This window comes from Antedon mediterranea, chromosome 3 (genome assembly GCF_964355755.1).
Source record: "Antedon mediterranea chromosome 3, ecAntMedi1.1, whole genome shotgun sequence".
In the NCBI taxonomy this organism is placed as follows: Eukaryota; Metazoa; Echinodermata; class Crinoidea; order Comatulida; family Antedonidae; genus Antedon; species Antedon mediterranea.
The window spans coordinates 10,364,675-10,379,909 of NC_092672.1; the positions used below are offsets into that span (position 1 = coordinate 10,364,675).

The window sequence follows — 15,235 nt, forward strand, 5'->3', positions numbered from 1 at the left end:
TAGATGTACGAGTACACTATATTGCTATATAGACCTAGTATCAACTGTGTATGTATTTTTACCATTCTTTAAATTAACTTTTAAACTTTTCTACATAGCAATGCTGTTTCCGGTTGATAATAGAATGTTAGAACTACTACAATCTATAATATGCACTTTTTAGTTACAAATTTTGGGCAAAACTTATTCCGTTATTCCATACGCCAAAAAGTCTTCTCAATCGATTGAGGGCGCGCCTTTATTGCTGATGACTTTATTATGGCGTTTGTGGAATTAATTTGATCTGTAGTTATTTGAAGGTAAGTGTTTTAATTTCATAGTTGTATTCTTTTTTTATACCAAACTTTATAATAGAAATGCCGGGTACTCCAGTTTGGTAAAGGTGATCATTTTAGGTTAGAGAGATAGACAGCATATTTACAGGTTTTATTTAGTTGCGGCAATGCTAATCGTAAGACCGTATAAGCTACTTGTGAACGAGGTTTGCCTGAGAAGTAGAGATAGAGTATATATTACATACTGTATGTTGTATCTTTAAAATTTTCAATTTACCAGGGATAGTGTTACAATCTTCTATTCGTTGTTTTTTCATGGACGATTCGATTGAACTTATTTATTTCATTAGAAATCCAGAAGTAGATCCTATTAGTAAAATACCATGTACACGTCCTTTGTAGATTGTTGTTTTACAGGTGATATTGGAATGTGTTTTTCTATTGAATTTGAACAATAGTGTACACTAGACAAATTATAAGACATTTCTCTGGCTATCCATAGATTGTATGTTTAGTACGGACTCTATAAATTATTATAAAAGATTTTAAAAAATTTATTTGTTAAGATTGATAATCTTAATATCCACAAAAATATAGACAACGCAAAAAGTAACTCCTTGAGAAAACTTTATTTCCTAATAATATTATCTTACATTATTTGATCAAGATAGTGTCAGTCATAAAACCATTGTATCAGTCAATAAGCACTGTAGACGCTATGATATTAATACAAGTAAGACCTATAGTTATGTTAACTTACATTATGATTACTTTTTTTCTAAAATTTGTTTCGTCATCATTTACATTTCCGTTGCTTATAAATTTCTAATACATTTATGATAATGTATAATATACATAAATTATGTTTTGTTTTTTAATGTCAAATTTAAAATAATGAAATCTAACCTACATACAATATTTATTATTTACATTTACTACGGAAGCACTATATTACAATTATTTGTTTTAAGCCTCTCTGAATGTGTAGGCCTACATACACAGTGATGCTATAAATGCGGATGTTAATGCTATAACTGTTGTGGATGATTAGGCCTACAATGATGAAAACCTCTAATAACGAACCAATGGTACAATATATCACTATATATTACACAGAATGTAGAATGTTAAAAATACAAATAAGGAAGTAGAGTAAACAAGATATTTCTCAATGATATTTTTTTGTAAAAATTATGACCATATTTTATAAAAAGATTAGTGTTGAAACGATATTTGAATGGAAAAATGTTGTATATACATAATTTGTACAAACCTCTGTGCAAATCTTTCATACGAAATCAAATGCAAACTACTCTTTGTATGAGATTGACGCTCACAAATACATACGGTTGAGAAATAGACCTAATTATAGTACAAAAAATAAATTACAAAATAAATACAATAGTTATAAATATTTTTAATAATAACTGAAAATTATACAGTGATAAACTCACAATAGTAAAGAACTATACATATCTCTCTCATATTTGAAATAAATGTAATGTTAAAACGTGTATATATAATTATGTCATCAGTATATCATGCGTTTAAATTAAAATACTGTAAAAATATTAGTTTATCGAATAATTATAAAGTAGTAGAAAATCGATTAGATAAAACGATATTATCAAGTTTACATAAATCTTACATAAATATTTAACTGTTTTTATTTTAGAAATTGTTTTTAAATTAAGTTAAGCATACAGGCAAGAAATCTCAACAGTTGGCCACCGCGGTCAACATCTTTCCAATTACAATCTACACATGAGTTGAGAGTAGACTCTCACACATCATCTTGAATATAAGAATATCAGACTATTTTGAAATGCGATAGACATACACTTCACATATTCTACTTCAGTTATGTCATTGTTTCAACAACTAACCACCCCTCAAAATAAAAGTGGAACCATCCAGGCGTACAATTGTAGTTGTAGTCAAATCAAAGAGTTAAATCTTCGAAACCGTGTCAAAACCTTCATTTATATAATTATATACAGTCGAATTACTTTAATCATTTCTTGTTGTTTACTTTCTAACTAGATCAAAGGTGACAATAATTAAAACTATTCCAAAAAGAGATCAGATCGTTGATAGTAGGCCTAAGAATGTTTTGGACATCTTTGTTTATTTGGTTCTCTCTAAAGAAAATCTCTATTAAATTTTAGCAAAGTCTTTATTTCATCACTTGCATTTGTGAATTTCTATTGTCTTTGTGCACTGTTTGCATTCAACGTAACAACACCAATGAAATTTACAACTGCAGCGTTCTGTGATGGTTTCTTGGTATGTATCAAAGCCCCTTCCACAACACATGAGATCACAGCCATCCATTGCTTTTGATGTCCTATTGCATTCTCTAAAAAAATGAAAAATATTACTTTTTTAATATATCAAGATTAAAAAATATATCAACTAACATAGTTTCGCATTAAGAACAACCTTTGACCTTGTATAGCTGATTCCATTCAAAGAAACTAGGCTTCCTATTCTCGGGATGTTCCACTTTTTCATTTTCTGGTGTGATGCCCCAGCATGATAACATCACAGTAGTTTAAAAGTCCAATTACCGTTGACACACATTGGAATGCATCAAGACCACGATCAAGCAATTATTATGGAAAATTTAGTAATAATTTTAACTTTTTAATTGAATATAGTGATTGAGAGAGTGGACATAAATCAATTATTTTTAAAATAAGGACCTCCTTAACAAACATTGAATACACATACCTTCCTTTTGTTCCCAATGATCCAGTAGAATAATCAGGGTTACAAAAATCTGGAGATGGCACAAGGTAAATCAAATCAGTATGAGTGTACGGTTTAAAATTCTTGTCTGCTGGTCTAAGATCTTTCCTTTTTTTGTCCCTTACTTCAACTACTTCAGTTGCACCATCGAATTTTTCCTTTAGTTTCTCGCCGACGGAACGGAACGTTGGCATGGCTCTCCAGCATGTCTTCATCTCGCATGAGCCCGATACTCCATGACATTTGCACTCAGTTCGCATGTTCTCTTCTATTACCTGAAAGCAAATAAAGTATAAAATCAGTTTAGTACAAAGTTGTTACCTTCGATGAGATGACATAGCGCCCTCTATAACTACACTGTTGTGGCCATAGTTAATAACGATGATGGCGTGTTCTTCCACTTGAGGGCGTGATTCGCGTACAGTACCAACATTGGGAATAAGGAGGAAGAGGAAGAGGATTTTAGACTAAACTTTACATTGAAAAAAATGGAATTAAGTTTACGTTCCTAAAAAGTATTAATACATATTGTCTTATTGTGGTTATACTAAAACAAGATGCTTTTTTGTGACATTCATTATTATATATTATAGTACTTTCTATCACGATAGCAGCGTGTAGGCTTTAGAATTAGAATTGTCAGAATTAAAGTTTAACAAAACAAAAACGTATCATAAAATATAACAGATATTTTCTTGTACATAAGGCTACATACGACCTCTCTAGTAGTTTTGATTCCTAAAAATAGGGTGGCGGTCTACACATATCTTACAATCAGTTCATGATCAACCAATAATTTTGTCAAGAGAAGCATTCAATTTCTTGGAAACAATTTACCACAACTGTAAATGTTTCTCTTAAAACCGTACAATCAAAGTTTTATTGGACTATGTACTGTTATCTTATTTATTTCGTACATTTTTTCTTTTAACGTACGTGATCAATATAATGTAATAGAGGTGTTCAAAGTTTTTGCTCGAATGCTATAAATTTATTTAGGTGCTTGGTGATTGTTTTGAAATCGTAAATCTAACTTGGTTTTTTCTGCCTTGAGTATAAAATAATACCTATACGGTACGGTACTACTCCTTATACAATACGTCTAAAGACCCTTATATGATTATGGAAGTCTAATGTACGGTACTTATTTTATGCGTGGACGTCCAATGCACACTATTGTATCCCTGGCATGTGTATACGTCTAATATACCCCTTATATGCGTGGACGTCCTATGTACACTACTGTATCCTTGGCATGTGTAGACGTCTACCCCTTTTTTGCGTGGACGTCCAATGTACACCACTGTATCCCTGGCATGAGTGGACGTCTAATATACCCCTTATATGCGTGGACGTCCTATGTACACTACTGTATCCTTGGCATGTGTAGACGTCTACCCCTTTTTTGCGTGGACGTCCAATGTACACCACTGTATCCCTGGCATGAGTGGACGTCTAATATACCCCTTATATGCGTGGACGTCCTATGTACACTACTGTATCCTTGGCATGGGTGGACGTCTACCCTTTATATGCGTGGACGTCCAATGTACTCTCTGTATCACTGGAATGTGTGGACGTCTAATATACCCTTATAATAATATGTGTGGACGTCCAATGTACACTATTGTATCCCTGGCATGTGTGGACGTCTAATATACCCTTTATATGCGTTGACGTTCATTGTACACTGTATCCCTGGCATGCGTGGACGTCTAATATACCCCTTATATGCGTGGACGTCCAATGTACACTACTGTGTCCCTGGCATGTGTAATAACTCTTGTATGTGTGGACGTCTAAGGTACCAATTATATGCGTGAATATATTTATATGTACCCTTTATACGTGTGGACGTCTAATGCATTCCTTGTGTGTGTACATTTTTTATATAGCGCATAATGTTGTGAAACGCGCTGAACATTATTACCCCAGTCATTTTTGTTATCAAAGACGTATGGAAACATGATGCAGCTAGTAATCAGCGCAAAGTTGTGTCTTGTTGTTGCCTATAGTATCCAATATTTTTTTTAAAGGGGGAGGAGGGAATATCATGTATATAAATCAATGCTATTCCTTGGTGGGCCACGATTTGATACTACATACGGAAAAGATAATAGTCTCGCCAAAATCTGTCAACACTTTTATATTGTCAATTGCGATAATTGTTATATATGCGTTATTAATCATCTTTCTACATGTTTGGTAATTGTAATTGAATTAATAATAGTAAATAAAGTTAACAATATTAACGTGATCTTTTAATTAATGAATTAATTTGGATAATTATATCCACTTTAGTTATAATACATTTTCAAAATTGAATATAGATAGGCCTAATCTCTTTTTCAACTTATTTTGAGAAAAAAAGTAATATAAACAAAAGTCTTTTAAATGTTCCTAAAAATAGTAAGTTTTATCATGTAATAGTTAATGATACCATAAAATTATTCATGTAGGCCCCTACAGCCGGGCATTTTATTTTATCAAGATCACTGCACTGGTTTACCATATTTTTTATTTGATACAAACTTAAATTAAAAATTGGAGGCTTAATAAAAACACGTAGTGACATTAATGATTGATGAGGCCCAGACTACGGTGCTGACAGACAATATATTAAACTAACTTTGTGGTATTCGCTGATTATATTATTTCTGTATTCGTTTGGGGTAGCCTGTGGCCGCTACATTGATTCTGGTTCAGCAAACTTTGATATGCAACTTCCTTTTTAGAACGTATCTGTCACTTCTGCAACTGTTTTATCAGTAAGTTTAGCCATAAATTACAGTCCATGTATGTATTAATCGTCGTGGTAGGTATATTACTATAGTTCAATATAACATTATTTAATTTTATCCCTCATTTGGCAAATATAAATGTCTTATTACTTATGACTTCTGTGGTTTGGCATTGATGGGGAAAAGTTGTTTTTTCTTTTGAAAATGTGTTCATCATACAATGTTGCTACAACGAGAGGAAATATCTTATAAGTACTACTCAGTGTGTGTCATATTTGTAGATGAATTGAGACTAGATTGTTGTTTATAAATAATATTAGTTAGAAGATGAATTTATTCGTATAATATTGTAACATAAAAAAAACGTCTCGTACTTCTTTTACATTAAACACTGGGAATACTGTACGCTATACTAGAAGAAACACCGGTGTATCCGGAATTTTTTCTAGACGATGTGAAAGAGAATTAAAACCTTTCTGGCATTTTAACTTACCCGTCTACCTGCGTCGTTATTATGAATATTCATAAGGTAACGATCAAACTTCATTTTGTTCTTTTTCTCTCTTGAATCTACAAAAGATTGTGAGAAGACAATTCCGTAGTCTACGTTGTCCGAGCATCCAGACCACGTGAAACCTTCGTCACTGGTGCCGCTTATGGTTCTGTCGCAGCCGCATTTCAGTAAGCCTCCACTACTGCATGCGCGCGTGACAGAATGCGCAACCGCTGCAGACGATATTGCATGGACAAACGCAGCTTCACGTGTACCTAAAAGATAACAAAAAAATACATTCTTTAATTAAATTTAAATGGTAATCCTACTCAACAAATAGTGTAACAAGGCCATATACATGGCTGCAGGGCGTGCTCAAATTTGAGTTAGTTTTTACCGACTGAACAGTCGACCGACCAACTGACCAACCGACCGACATAGTGAGCTGTAGAGACTTGTCCGCAGTGGCTATCATTTAGTCTAGTTTAGAAAATAGTCTTAAATATATAGGCACAATTGTCTGTTACTTTAAAAGTTTTCTTATGACGAATTATTTTCTAGGAAAAAAATCGGTTAAATGATTCCTGGGGCTATTATATGACCAATAAGAGTCATCGTGTGCGGTACTGGGGCAAAGACCTGATGAAGTCACCTAAAGTTATCGAGCCATATCAATTTTGGCATAAATTCACGGATGCAGGATAGTGTTCAAGTAACCATGATATTCAATTATAACGAGCTTTAGAAAACACCAACATTAGGCCTAACAATTTATAAAGAATGAATTCGATAATGTCGAAAGTACTGCGGGCAATTTTTATTTATTTTAATCGGGTATAATTCATATCGGTCCTCCAAATCTTTACGGAACCCCTAATTAGAGAACAAATAACTTCAGTACCCAACAAATAATAATAATAACTGTAAACAATATCCCCATTGTTATTTTTTTTAACGAGAAAGTGTCTAAATATTGGTTTCCATTAGGATACAACGCAAGGACATAAGCCGCAACGCAATCTAGTTGACTAATCAAAAGCGATAGAATATTCAAACCGTCGTCGTACTTGTAGTTGGTCAATTCGCTTACGTTGGCGGCTTAAGTCATTGCGTTGCGTACAACTGGAAACCAATAATTGTGTGTGTCCTAAAGCGTGGTTCCCACTAGCGACGCAACGCAAGGACGTAACGCAACGCAAGTGAATTGACCAATAACAAGCGATGGCTTATTCGCTTGTGATTGCTAACTGTCTATAACTTCGCTTGTCATTGGTCAACGCGCTTACGTTGCGTTTACGTCCTTCCGTTACGTTCTAGTGGGAACCAAGCTTTAAGGAGGGGTCTACTGCATACTGAATGTCAGTTTCGTGGGTATTATCTATTAAGATTATATAATGAAGTCGTTGTGTTGTGAAAACATTGTTTCATCTATAAAGCTCTGTCTACACTATCAAACTTTATGTGACAACATGCGATGTTCCCATATATGGACATGTCATATCACTAGCATATTTGGGCATATCACTACCACATTGGGCATATCACTACCATATTCGGGCGTATCACCACCATATTTGGGCACATCATACGTTTTGTCAAACTAGTTTGATATAGTGGCTAGATGCAACCACAATGTCACGTGTGCGTTCGTTGGTTGTCTATCGTATATTTTATTTGTGTGTGTTCACGTAAAACACGTTTGTTTTATAAGTCCGTGTTTAAACTGTTACTTCGATACAATTTATCCCAATAGGTCTAATGATTTATCGACAACCTTTTCAGACAGTCGTAATATAAAAGTAATATTTAGAAACAATAAAGATAAAAGAAAAGTTTTTGATTAAATATGTTGCACGACACTTGCTTACTGGGGCCAGATATATTGTAAACATTTAAAAAGAAAATATTTGAGGAAACCATCAATAAATCAACAATCAGTATAATAATGGATGATTTATTAGGTTGGCCTGGTATGTGATCACCTTTGATGACGTAATGACTCCTAATGAAATAAACCATATCTTAGTAGTAAGGATTAAAATAGCCACTCTAGGCTGGAGCTGAAACACGGACCTTACTGTATATTTTATGATATTTCGAAATTAATTTAAAAGTTGATTGTGAATCCAGACAAGATCGGTGCACTTTTCTCACCAACACTTGGTCGTCATTCGGTCTGCATATCTGTCAACGTGTGTGAACTTGATCCTAAAGCTAATAATTTAATAAGTGAAACTTATAAAAAGAAATTGGAATGGAATTTTGTGACCAACATTCGACCTATATGTAACACCATATGATATTTAGTTCACTATTAATATCACTATCTTTTTACTATGTTATAATGAAGGGTATTTTTAAAACGAAAAAATAGACATTTAAAAGAAAAAATATAGGCCTACAGTAATATAAATAATCATGCGCGTGTTAAAAAATACGCTCTTTAAAATCAATGTGAGCACAAATTTAGGCTACAATGCCTATGTTACGGGTCTGTAGTGAAAGTAATATTTTTTAAAGATCAAGTGTTAATGCATGACAGCTGATACTAAACATCTAGATATTTATCGATTACGATACTTCTGGGCCTTGTGAAGAAAATTCAATCAACAGCAATGAAACTATGTAGTGAACGCCCTCAGTAAACCTACCCTGATTTCAGGCGTTAAAATAGAGACGAGTTTTTGCCACAGACCAGTGTTTACTCTTCAAGAAGAAGATTCGACTTTTGGCACATATGGCGTTTTATACGTATACAATACTTTAGCTATTAGACATACAGGCTATATACTACTTTACTGCGTAATAGTATAGGAATATCAAACAACAACTTTGCGCCAGTCTCTGTATATAGAGTAGGTACAGTAGGTGTAGATGTGCATTCACAGTGCTCGTAAATAACACAATTTCCCAGTTGGTAAACCAACAACATACCTTGCGAAATATGTATGCGTAATTTAACTCATTCTAAAATTGTTAACGACAAGAAGTGGTATGCAACGTTACGACGACTGGGACAAAAACATAATATAACATTTGGTGAGGTTATCATGGGTTATTAAAACAGTACAAAACAAGGCCAACAGCCATAAGTCGCGTGCTAAAACGCATAGTGATACCAGACCGACAGACAGACCGACAGACCGACAGACAGACCGACCGACCGACATAGTGAACCATAGAGTCGCGTCCACGCAACTAACAAAATACTGAATGCTGAAAACTTCTGAACAAGTAAAAATAATTATAGTAACTTATAACATAGCTTTGGCCAAGTCTAATGCACACGAAACGAACGCGAAGTGAACCATTCCGATATCGATCCATCCTTTACGTACCACCAACGATATAGCCTCCTAATAAATAATTTGAGATAGCCTACAGTATATTCATATTGACTTTATGTGGCAACCATAAATAACATTGAGACCATTAGAAAGTTAATCACAACAAACATGTAATATTGTCAGTGGAGATGTTTAATGTTACAACATACAAATGTCACAGAATAAATACGACAGCAGTCTCATTTCTGAATATGAAAGTCGTAAATTTTAGTAGACGTAGATGATTATTGAGCAACGTGGGTAATTATAGAGCAAGTCGTGTATAGTTTGATTTGACTCTCATAGGCCTAATCACATACACATATAGAGTAGCACATTACGATTTTTAATCAATCATATCTGATTCTGGGAAGTCTGTCTGATGATGGTGTAATAATCCCCAGGATCTGATGTAATATTTGAATCATCGTCTGTTGTTTTAACACATAAAAATGAATAAACCTGAATTGACAATTAAAGAACGATTTACATTTCATACGATCAAAATTTCTCGAAATAACTATATTACAGTTACTGTACTTTTGTTTAATATACGGTACTAAATAAATAAGTAGACGCAATCATTTTGATTCAGTCTGAAATTTACAATGTTCCAACAATAATGGTTGGATTCACTCAGAAAAATATATTACACTTAAGCAGTCTATACACTACATATTGATACCAAGAAAATGCAAATCTGTTCATTATATCCCGAGTTATTAGCAAAAGTGTTACCCCCTACCCCAAAATGTTGTGTTGCATATTTTCCATATGCGGTGTTAAATGACTATTAAGCTGTACAATTGGCATTGCTATCGTGGATTTCTGAAAAGTAGACATATTAAGCTTTCCACAAATATATGGTAACATTTGCCACCAATTTGATACCGAAAAAATGTCTGGCCCATGGACTAACTGTAGTGAAAACATCCCTCCAAATTCTGACATTGTGATCGGTTGGATAATTTACTTTAATTTTTTTATTTTGCAATCTCATTCATTTAAAAACTCTGAACTGAATTTCCGTAAGATTTGTATATATTAAATCTCCGAAGCCGAAGCTTTTTTTCCATGAACCTGTAAACACCAGATTGGAGAATTGTAAACTTATTCAAATAAAGATAAGTTCAGCTTGATCAACTGCAGATGTTTAGTACTAACGTTTTAAATACATAATATTGTTACTTTTTTAACATGTTGCGATATTTTAGACAAGTAAAGTAATTAATGAGTTGACGACGCGATAGGTCACACAAACTATTTGATTGGTCAATTATTTGCGTTGCGTTTTAAGTGGGAACCAAGCTTTAGTCGTTTTTGCGTGGATGAACCAAACGCTTCATACTCCACTATACGTGATCAGCACGACTGGGATAATAATCCTCCGGTTGATACGTTCTTGTATTATCCTATAGGAAATCATCAGATATACTAATTGTAAAGCCGTCATAGAAACGTTGATTAAACAACTCAATAAGTTGTTCAGCGGATATTAGACTAAATTAAATGTTCGTGTGAGACCTAAATGGCAGATTTCAAGGAAAGTTCAGTTTATGATAGTGTTGCCTTTATAGCTGTGAATAACCATAAACAAACACATTAATTATAAGGACGGTAAGGGGCTTAAAACGAGATCCACTATACTTATTCGCCACCTCTTGTGGTAATTTCAACTAGAGGCCTAGTAGTAGTATACAATATAGGTGAACTATTTCCATTAAGTCCACTAGTCTTTTAAGATGTGTTAAATAAAAAGATGTTAAGCTAACTCAAACACTCACTCATGAAACTGTTCATATATTCATTTTCAATATGAGAAATGTATACATAACTATGTTTACCATCGTTTAGACAAAGTCTACTCTAGAGTGAATTTGAAAAGAGTGATTGTAACTGATTTAGAAAGCATTAAAACAAAATGGCCTATAACTTTCCCAACATATTAACAGTATTGCATTTATAACGATAATTACATTCAAGACCGAATTGGGTGTGCCGTCTTTATTTTAAAAAGTTTAAATTTTGTTCCATTTTTTTCAGGAAATATCATTTAAAACTATTTTAGTTGAAGGACGAACCGTTGATACACTTTGATAAATATTAAGTTTGATAAACTGTCAGAAAGCTTTCAATATTATTGTTTTTACTTTCTTGAATTAGGCTCCCATTGGACATAATTCTTGTTTTCTGTTTGTAAAAGTTGTTTAATATAGGTCTTCGTCTAAACACACAGGAGAGTGTGGGACATGTAATATAGGGGATTATAATCTATGACATTGTTTTAGTAGATGCGGTAATTCCAAGCCGATCGACTGTAGGCCTACTAAATTTAGGCCTACATTAATCAAAACCAAAATATTGTAATAACGTAAATCGGAAGCACGACGATATGGATCTCCCGAACTTACGGTTAAGCTTGGTTCCCACTACACAACCCAGGACGTAACGCAACGCAAGCGAGTTGACCAATCACAAGCGATGAATTATTCGAACAGTCGCTTGTCATTGGTCAACTCGCATCTACGTCCTCGCGTTGCGTCCTAGTGAGAACCAAGGTGTATGGTTGTTGCGTCGTTACGTAATTGCAAATTGGTCATCCATCGCGTGGTGATTGTTCAACAACCTGCGGTGCGATTGCGTCTTGCGTTGCGTCCAAGTTGAAACCATTTTAACATAAATCACTTAAATATGTTAGGGCAATAATTGTCATAACATGTTGTTTGTTTATTATTAATTCTAAATAACTTTATTCTACAACTTGATATAAAACATGACAGGGATAGTGATGAATTTCATCCGGTGTGAATTATTTCATTTAATTGCAGAAACTGCGGAACTCATAACAAAAATGGGTCATATAGGGCTATATGTTTCATTGTAGACCTACAGAATAGTAAATGTGTCATCTATGCTGATCTGTTAAAGAGTTGGTTGCTATGGAACGCCAAGAGGGAAATTAAAGTAAAGTTAAATACATGTTAACCAGGTGAAGGTTGTTCATCGCATTGTTAAAACAATTTCCCTGACAGTTTTTACAGAATCACTGTGATGATATTAATGACAAATAAAGTATTTACGACTTGTTTCTTGTTGAAATTCGTTTACCTAAACAAATGATTCGAATGACAGTTACTATCACACATGGCCACTTTCCTTGTCAAATCCTGACTTTTATTGTGGATCACTTTCTCAGTGAGAAGTTTACAGCCTACAATAAAATTGTCTTGGCAATGGTTAAAACTTTAATAAGATGACAATTAACAACCCAATTCTAGGCTCACTGTCTCTGTACTATAAACTTGTTAAGAGATAATTATCGACATATCCCTCATAACATGTCATAATAAAAAACACATTGGTCATGTTCTTTAAATTTATTGTGTTAACATTAATAAATTAATTCCGAATAATTGACTTTTATTCACTAAATTTGGTCACTTCTTTTTACATGAAGATATTTCTCAATAACGATTAAACTTAGAACTATGTACAAAGATAAATAACGGTATCCATGGAAAATACTGCACTGTAATTGATCAATGGTTTCTTCCCGGGTTCAAATGTCCAAAACGCCGAACCTTTCATTAGAAATTAGTAATTTTAGTAAAGTAGAGAACAGATTCACTGTATAAGCCCAATATTGTAGATATAGATTTATAAAATTGTACCATAGACCCAACAAAAACTACAGTTATATATTGCGTTTACTTATTGGATTGCTCGTCGGACGGAATCTATAATATTATTTGTTTTTATCTATTTTATTTAATCGAAACCGACAGCGATAATTACCGCCACTAACAGGTTTGATGCAAACAAAGCCAGGACTGTTTAAAGCACCTTGATTGGTCCTAACATTGATCAAGGGCTTCTCTCGTCAAGTGTCCACCTTGACCAGAGGAAAGGCATTGGCTAATACGTCTGATGCAGATACCAGATGCAGGGGTGCAGCCATAAAAGTCAGCAATGCTGATTTCAAATGCCTAATGGGACCCCAGCTCCATATACAGCACCCGATATTCCCAGATGGTCTCCCATCCAAGCACTAACCAGACCCAACGTTGCTTAACTTGATCTGACGAGAATCGGTGTTTCAACGTGGTAATATAGTTGGTTATATAGTTCTCAGGTGTTGATGTATTGAGTTCTTGGAATCTTGTTGAGTTATTAAACATGCTATGAATTTATCTGCTTCATTGGACCTCTTTCGTGTGTAGGTCATGCGATTTCCTGAGAGAAATGTGCGATCAACAAGACGCGGTCTGTCATTAACTTTAATGCCTTTAATATTTCTGCTCCTCAACCAAAATAGTCCAAGCATGGACCTAGGAAGGTCTTATCTATGGTCCGAGTACTGTAGGCCTTGGTACAAACGTTTTACGTATGGATGCCTCTTCGACATCCAATTCAAGATGGAAGCAGCGCGGTGTGTGTTGATGACAGAGATAAATGATTTTTTTTATAATAACGGTTAATTTTAGGACGTAATAATTTTGCATTCGTTGCATATAAAATATTTTCCACATACAACATTGCCTAAAACTAGGCCCTATAATTTGACAGTAGTTGTTATTATAATATAATATTCTATATTATTGCTTCTATAAACTAGGCCTAACTTGTCAATATAATTATAAACTTTTCTCCACCCAGTCTGACAGAATTAAATATTAATATCCTTTGATGCATTTTAAGAGCGATACCATGACTCCTTTTATGAGGTTAAAATGACACTTCCACACCGTGTTCGTTATTTTTAATTAACCTTCAAGTTTATCAAACACGGAAAGTACAGACTTGATTTGATGTACAAGACATTGGGTACTGTCACTAATACTTAACACTAATTAAAGTATAAGAAATCAGTTCAATTATCTTTGATAGATAAGGCCCTCTTGTTGTTACAATAACTTGTGCATGTGACCTGTGTCATCGTTTCCATGAAAACAGCCTTAGAAATTCTCGCTACTCTATATTCAGGAAACTCTGTCACATGGGACACATGTGTGAGCATAATCTCTTTATAATCTTAGCATAATATAGGCACCACGTGTGACACTATGCGACCCTGTTTTATAGAAGTTTCCTATGCCGCCGTAATAAAGATATTATACGGATGCCCAATGTGCAGAGTGTGTATTTTTTAATATTTCGTTATGTTTTGTGATAATAGTGGTAAACAGTCCATTGTATTAAACCAAAATTATGAAACACTCTGTAATATTAAAATGAAAGCTATAAATCTCAAGACGGGAAACGTTTTCAACGACTGATTAGTCCGGTAAACCTTGACTTTACATTAATAAACCGACTTTAATAACTGATTAACGATATTAACTTACGTTATGGCTGGTAGGCGATAATGTTCTCCTGTGGTGGCCTGAACGAATTGGCCTATTTATTACGCAGTCTTATTCCAGCCTACTTTAGTGGTGGTTAATCGTTTATAGAAAATTCAACACTTTCAATTTGAGGTTTTAGAGAATTAAATAAGTTTGCCTTAAAGCATTTGTTTTAATATTTTCGGTATATAAATAAGCACAGAAATAAATAAATAAATAAATATTTTTGTTATTTTTAAAACTAGCAACGAGTTGCTAGTAGATTAAAAAGTAAATGTAGGCCTATATGGTAGCTTTGATATAG

General features: G+C 33.8%; 1 protein-coding gene across 1 annotated transcript in view; it reads right to left on the reverse strand.

Moving 5' to 3' along the window:
• Positions 1-869: 869 nt before the first annotated feature.
• Positions 870-15,235, reverse strand: part of LOC140044840 (protein Wnt-4-like) — a 39,271-nt gene continuing 24,905 nt past the window's right edge. The window contains exons 3-5 of the mRNA XM_072089520.1: positions 6,261-6,535; positions 3,009-3,301; positions 870-2,634 (exon numbers count right to left, since the gene is read on the reverse strand). Coding sequence (XP_071945621.1) covers positions 2,460-2,634; positions 3,009-3,301; positions 6,261-6,535 — 743 coding nt within the window. The 3' untranslated portion in view covers positions 870-2,459. The remainder of the gene's footprint in view (positions 2,635-3,008; positions 3,302-6,260; positions 6,536-15,235) is intronic.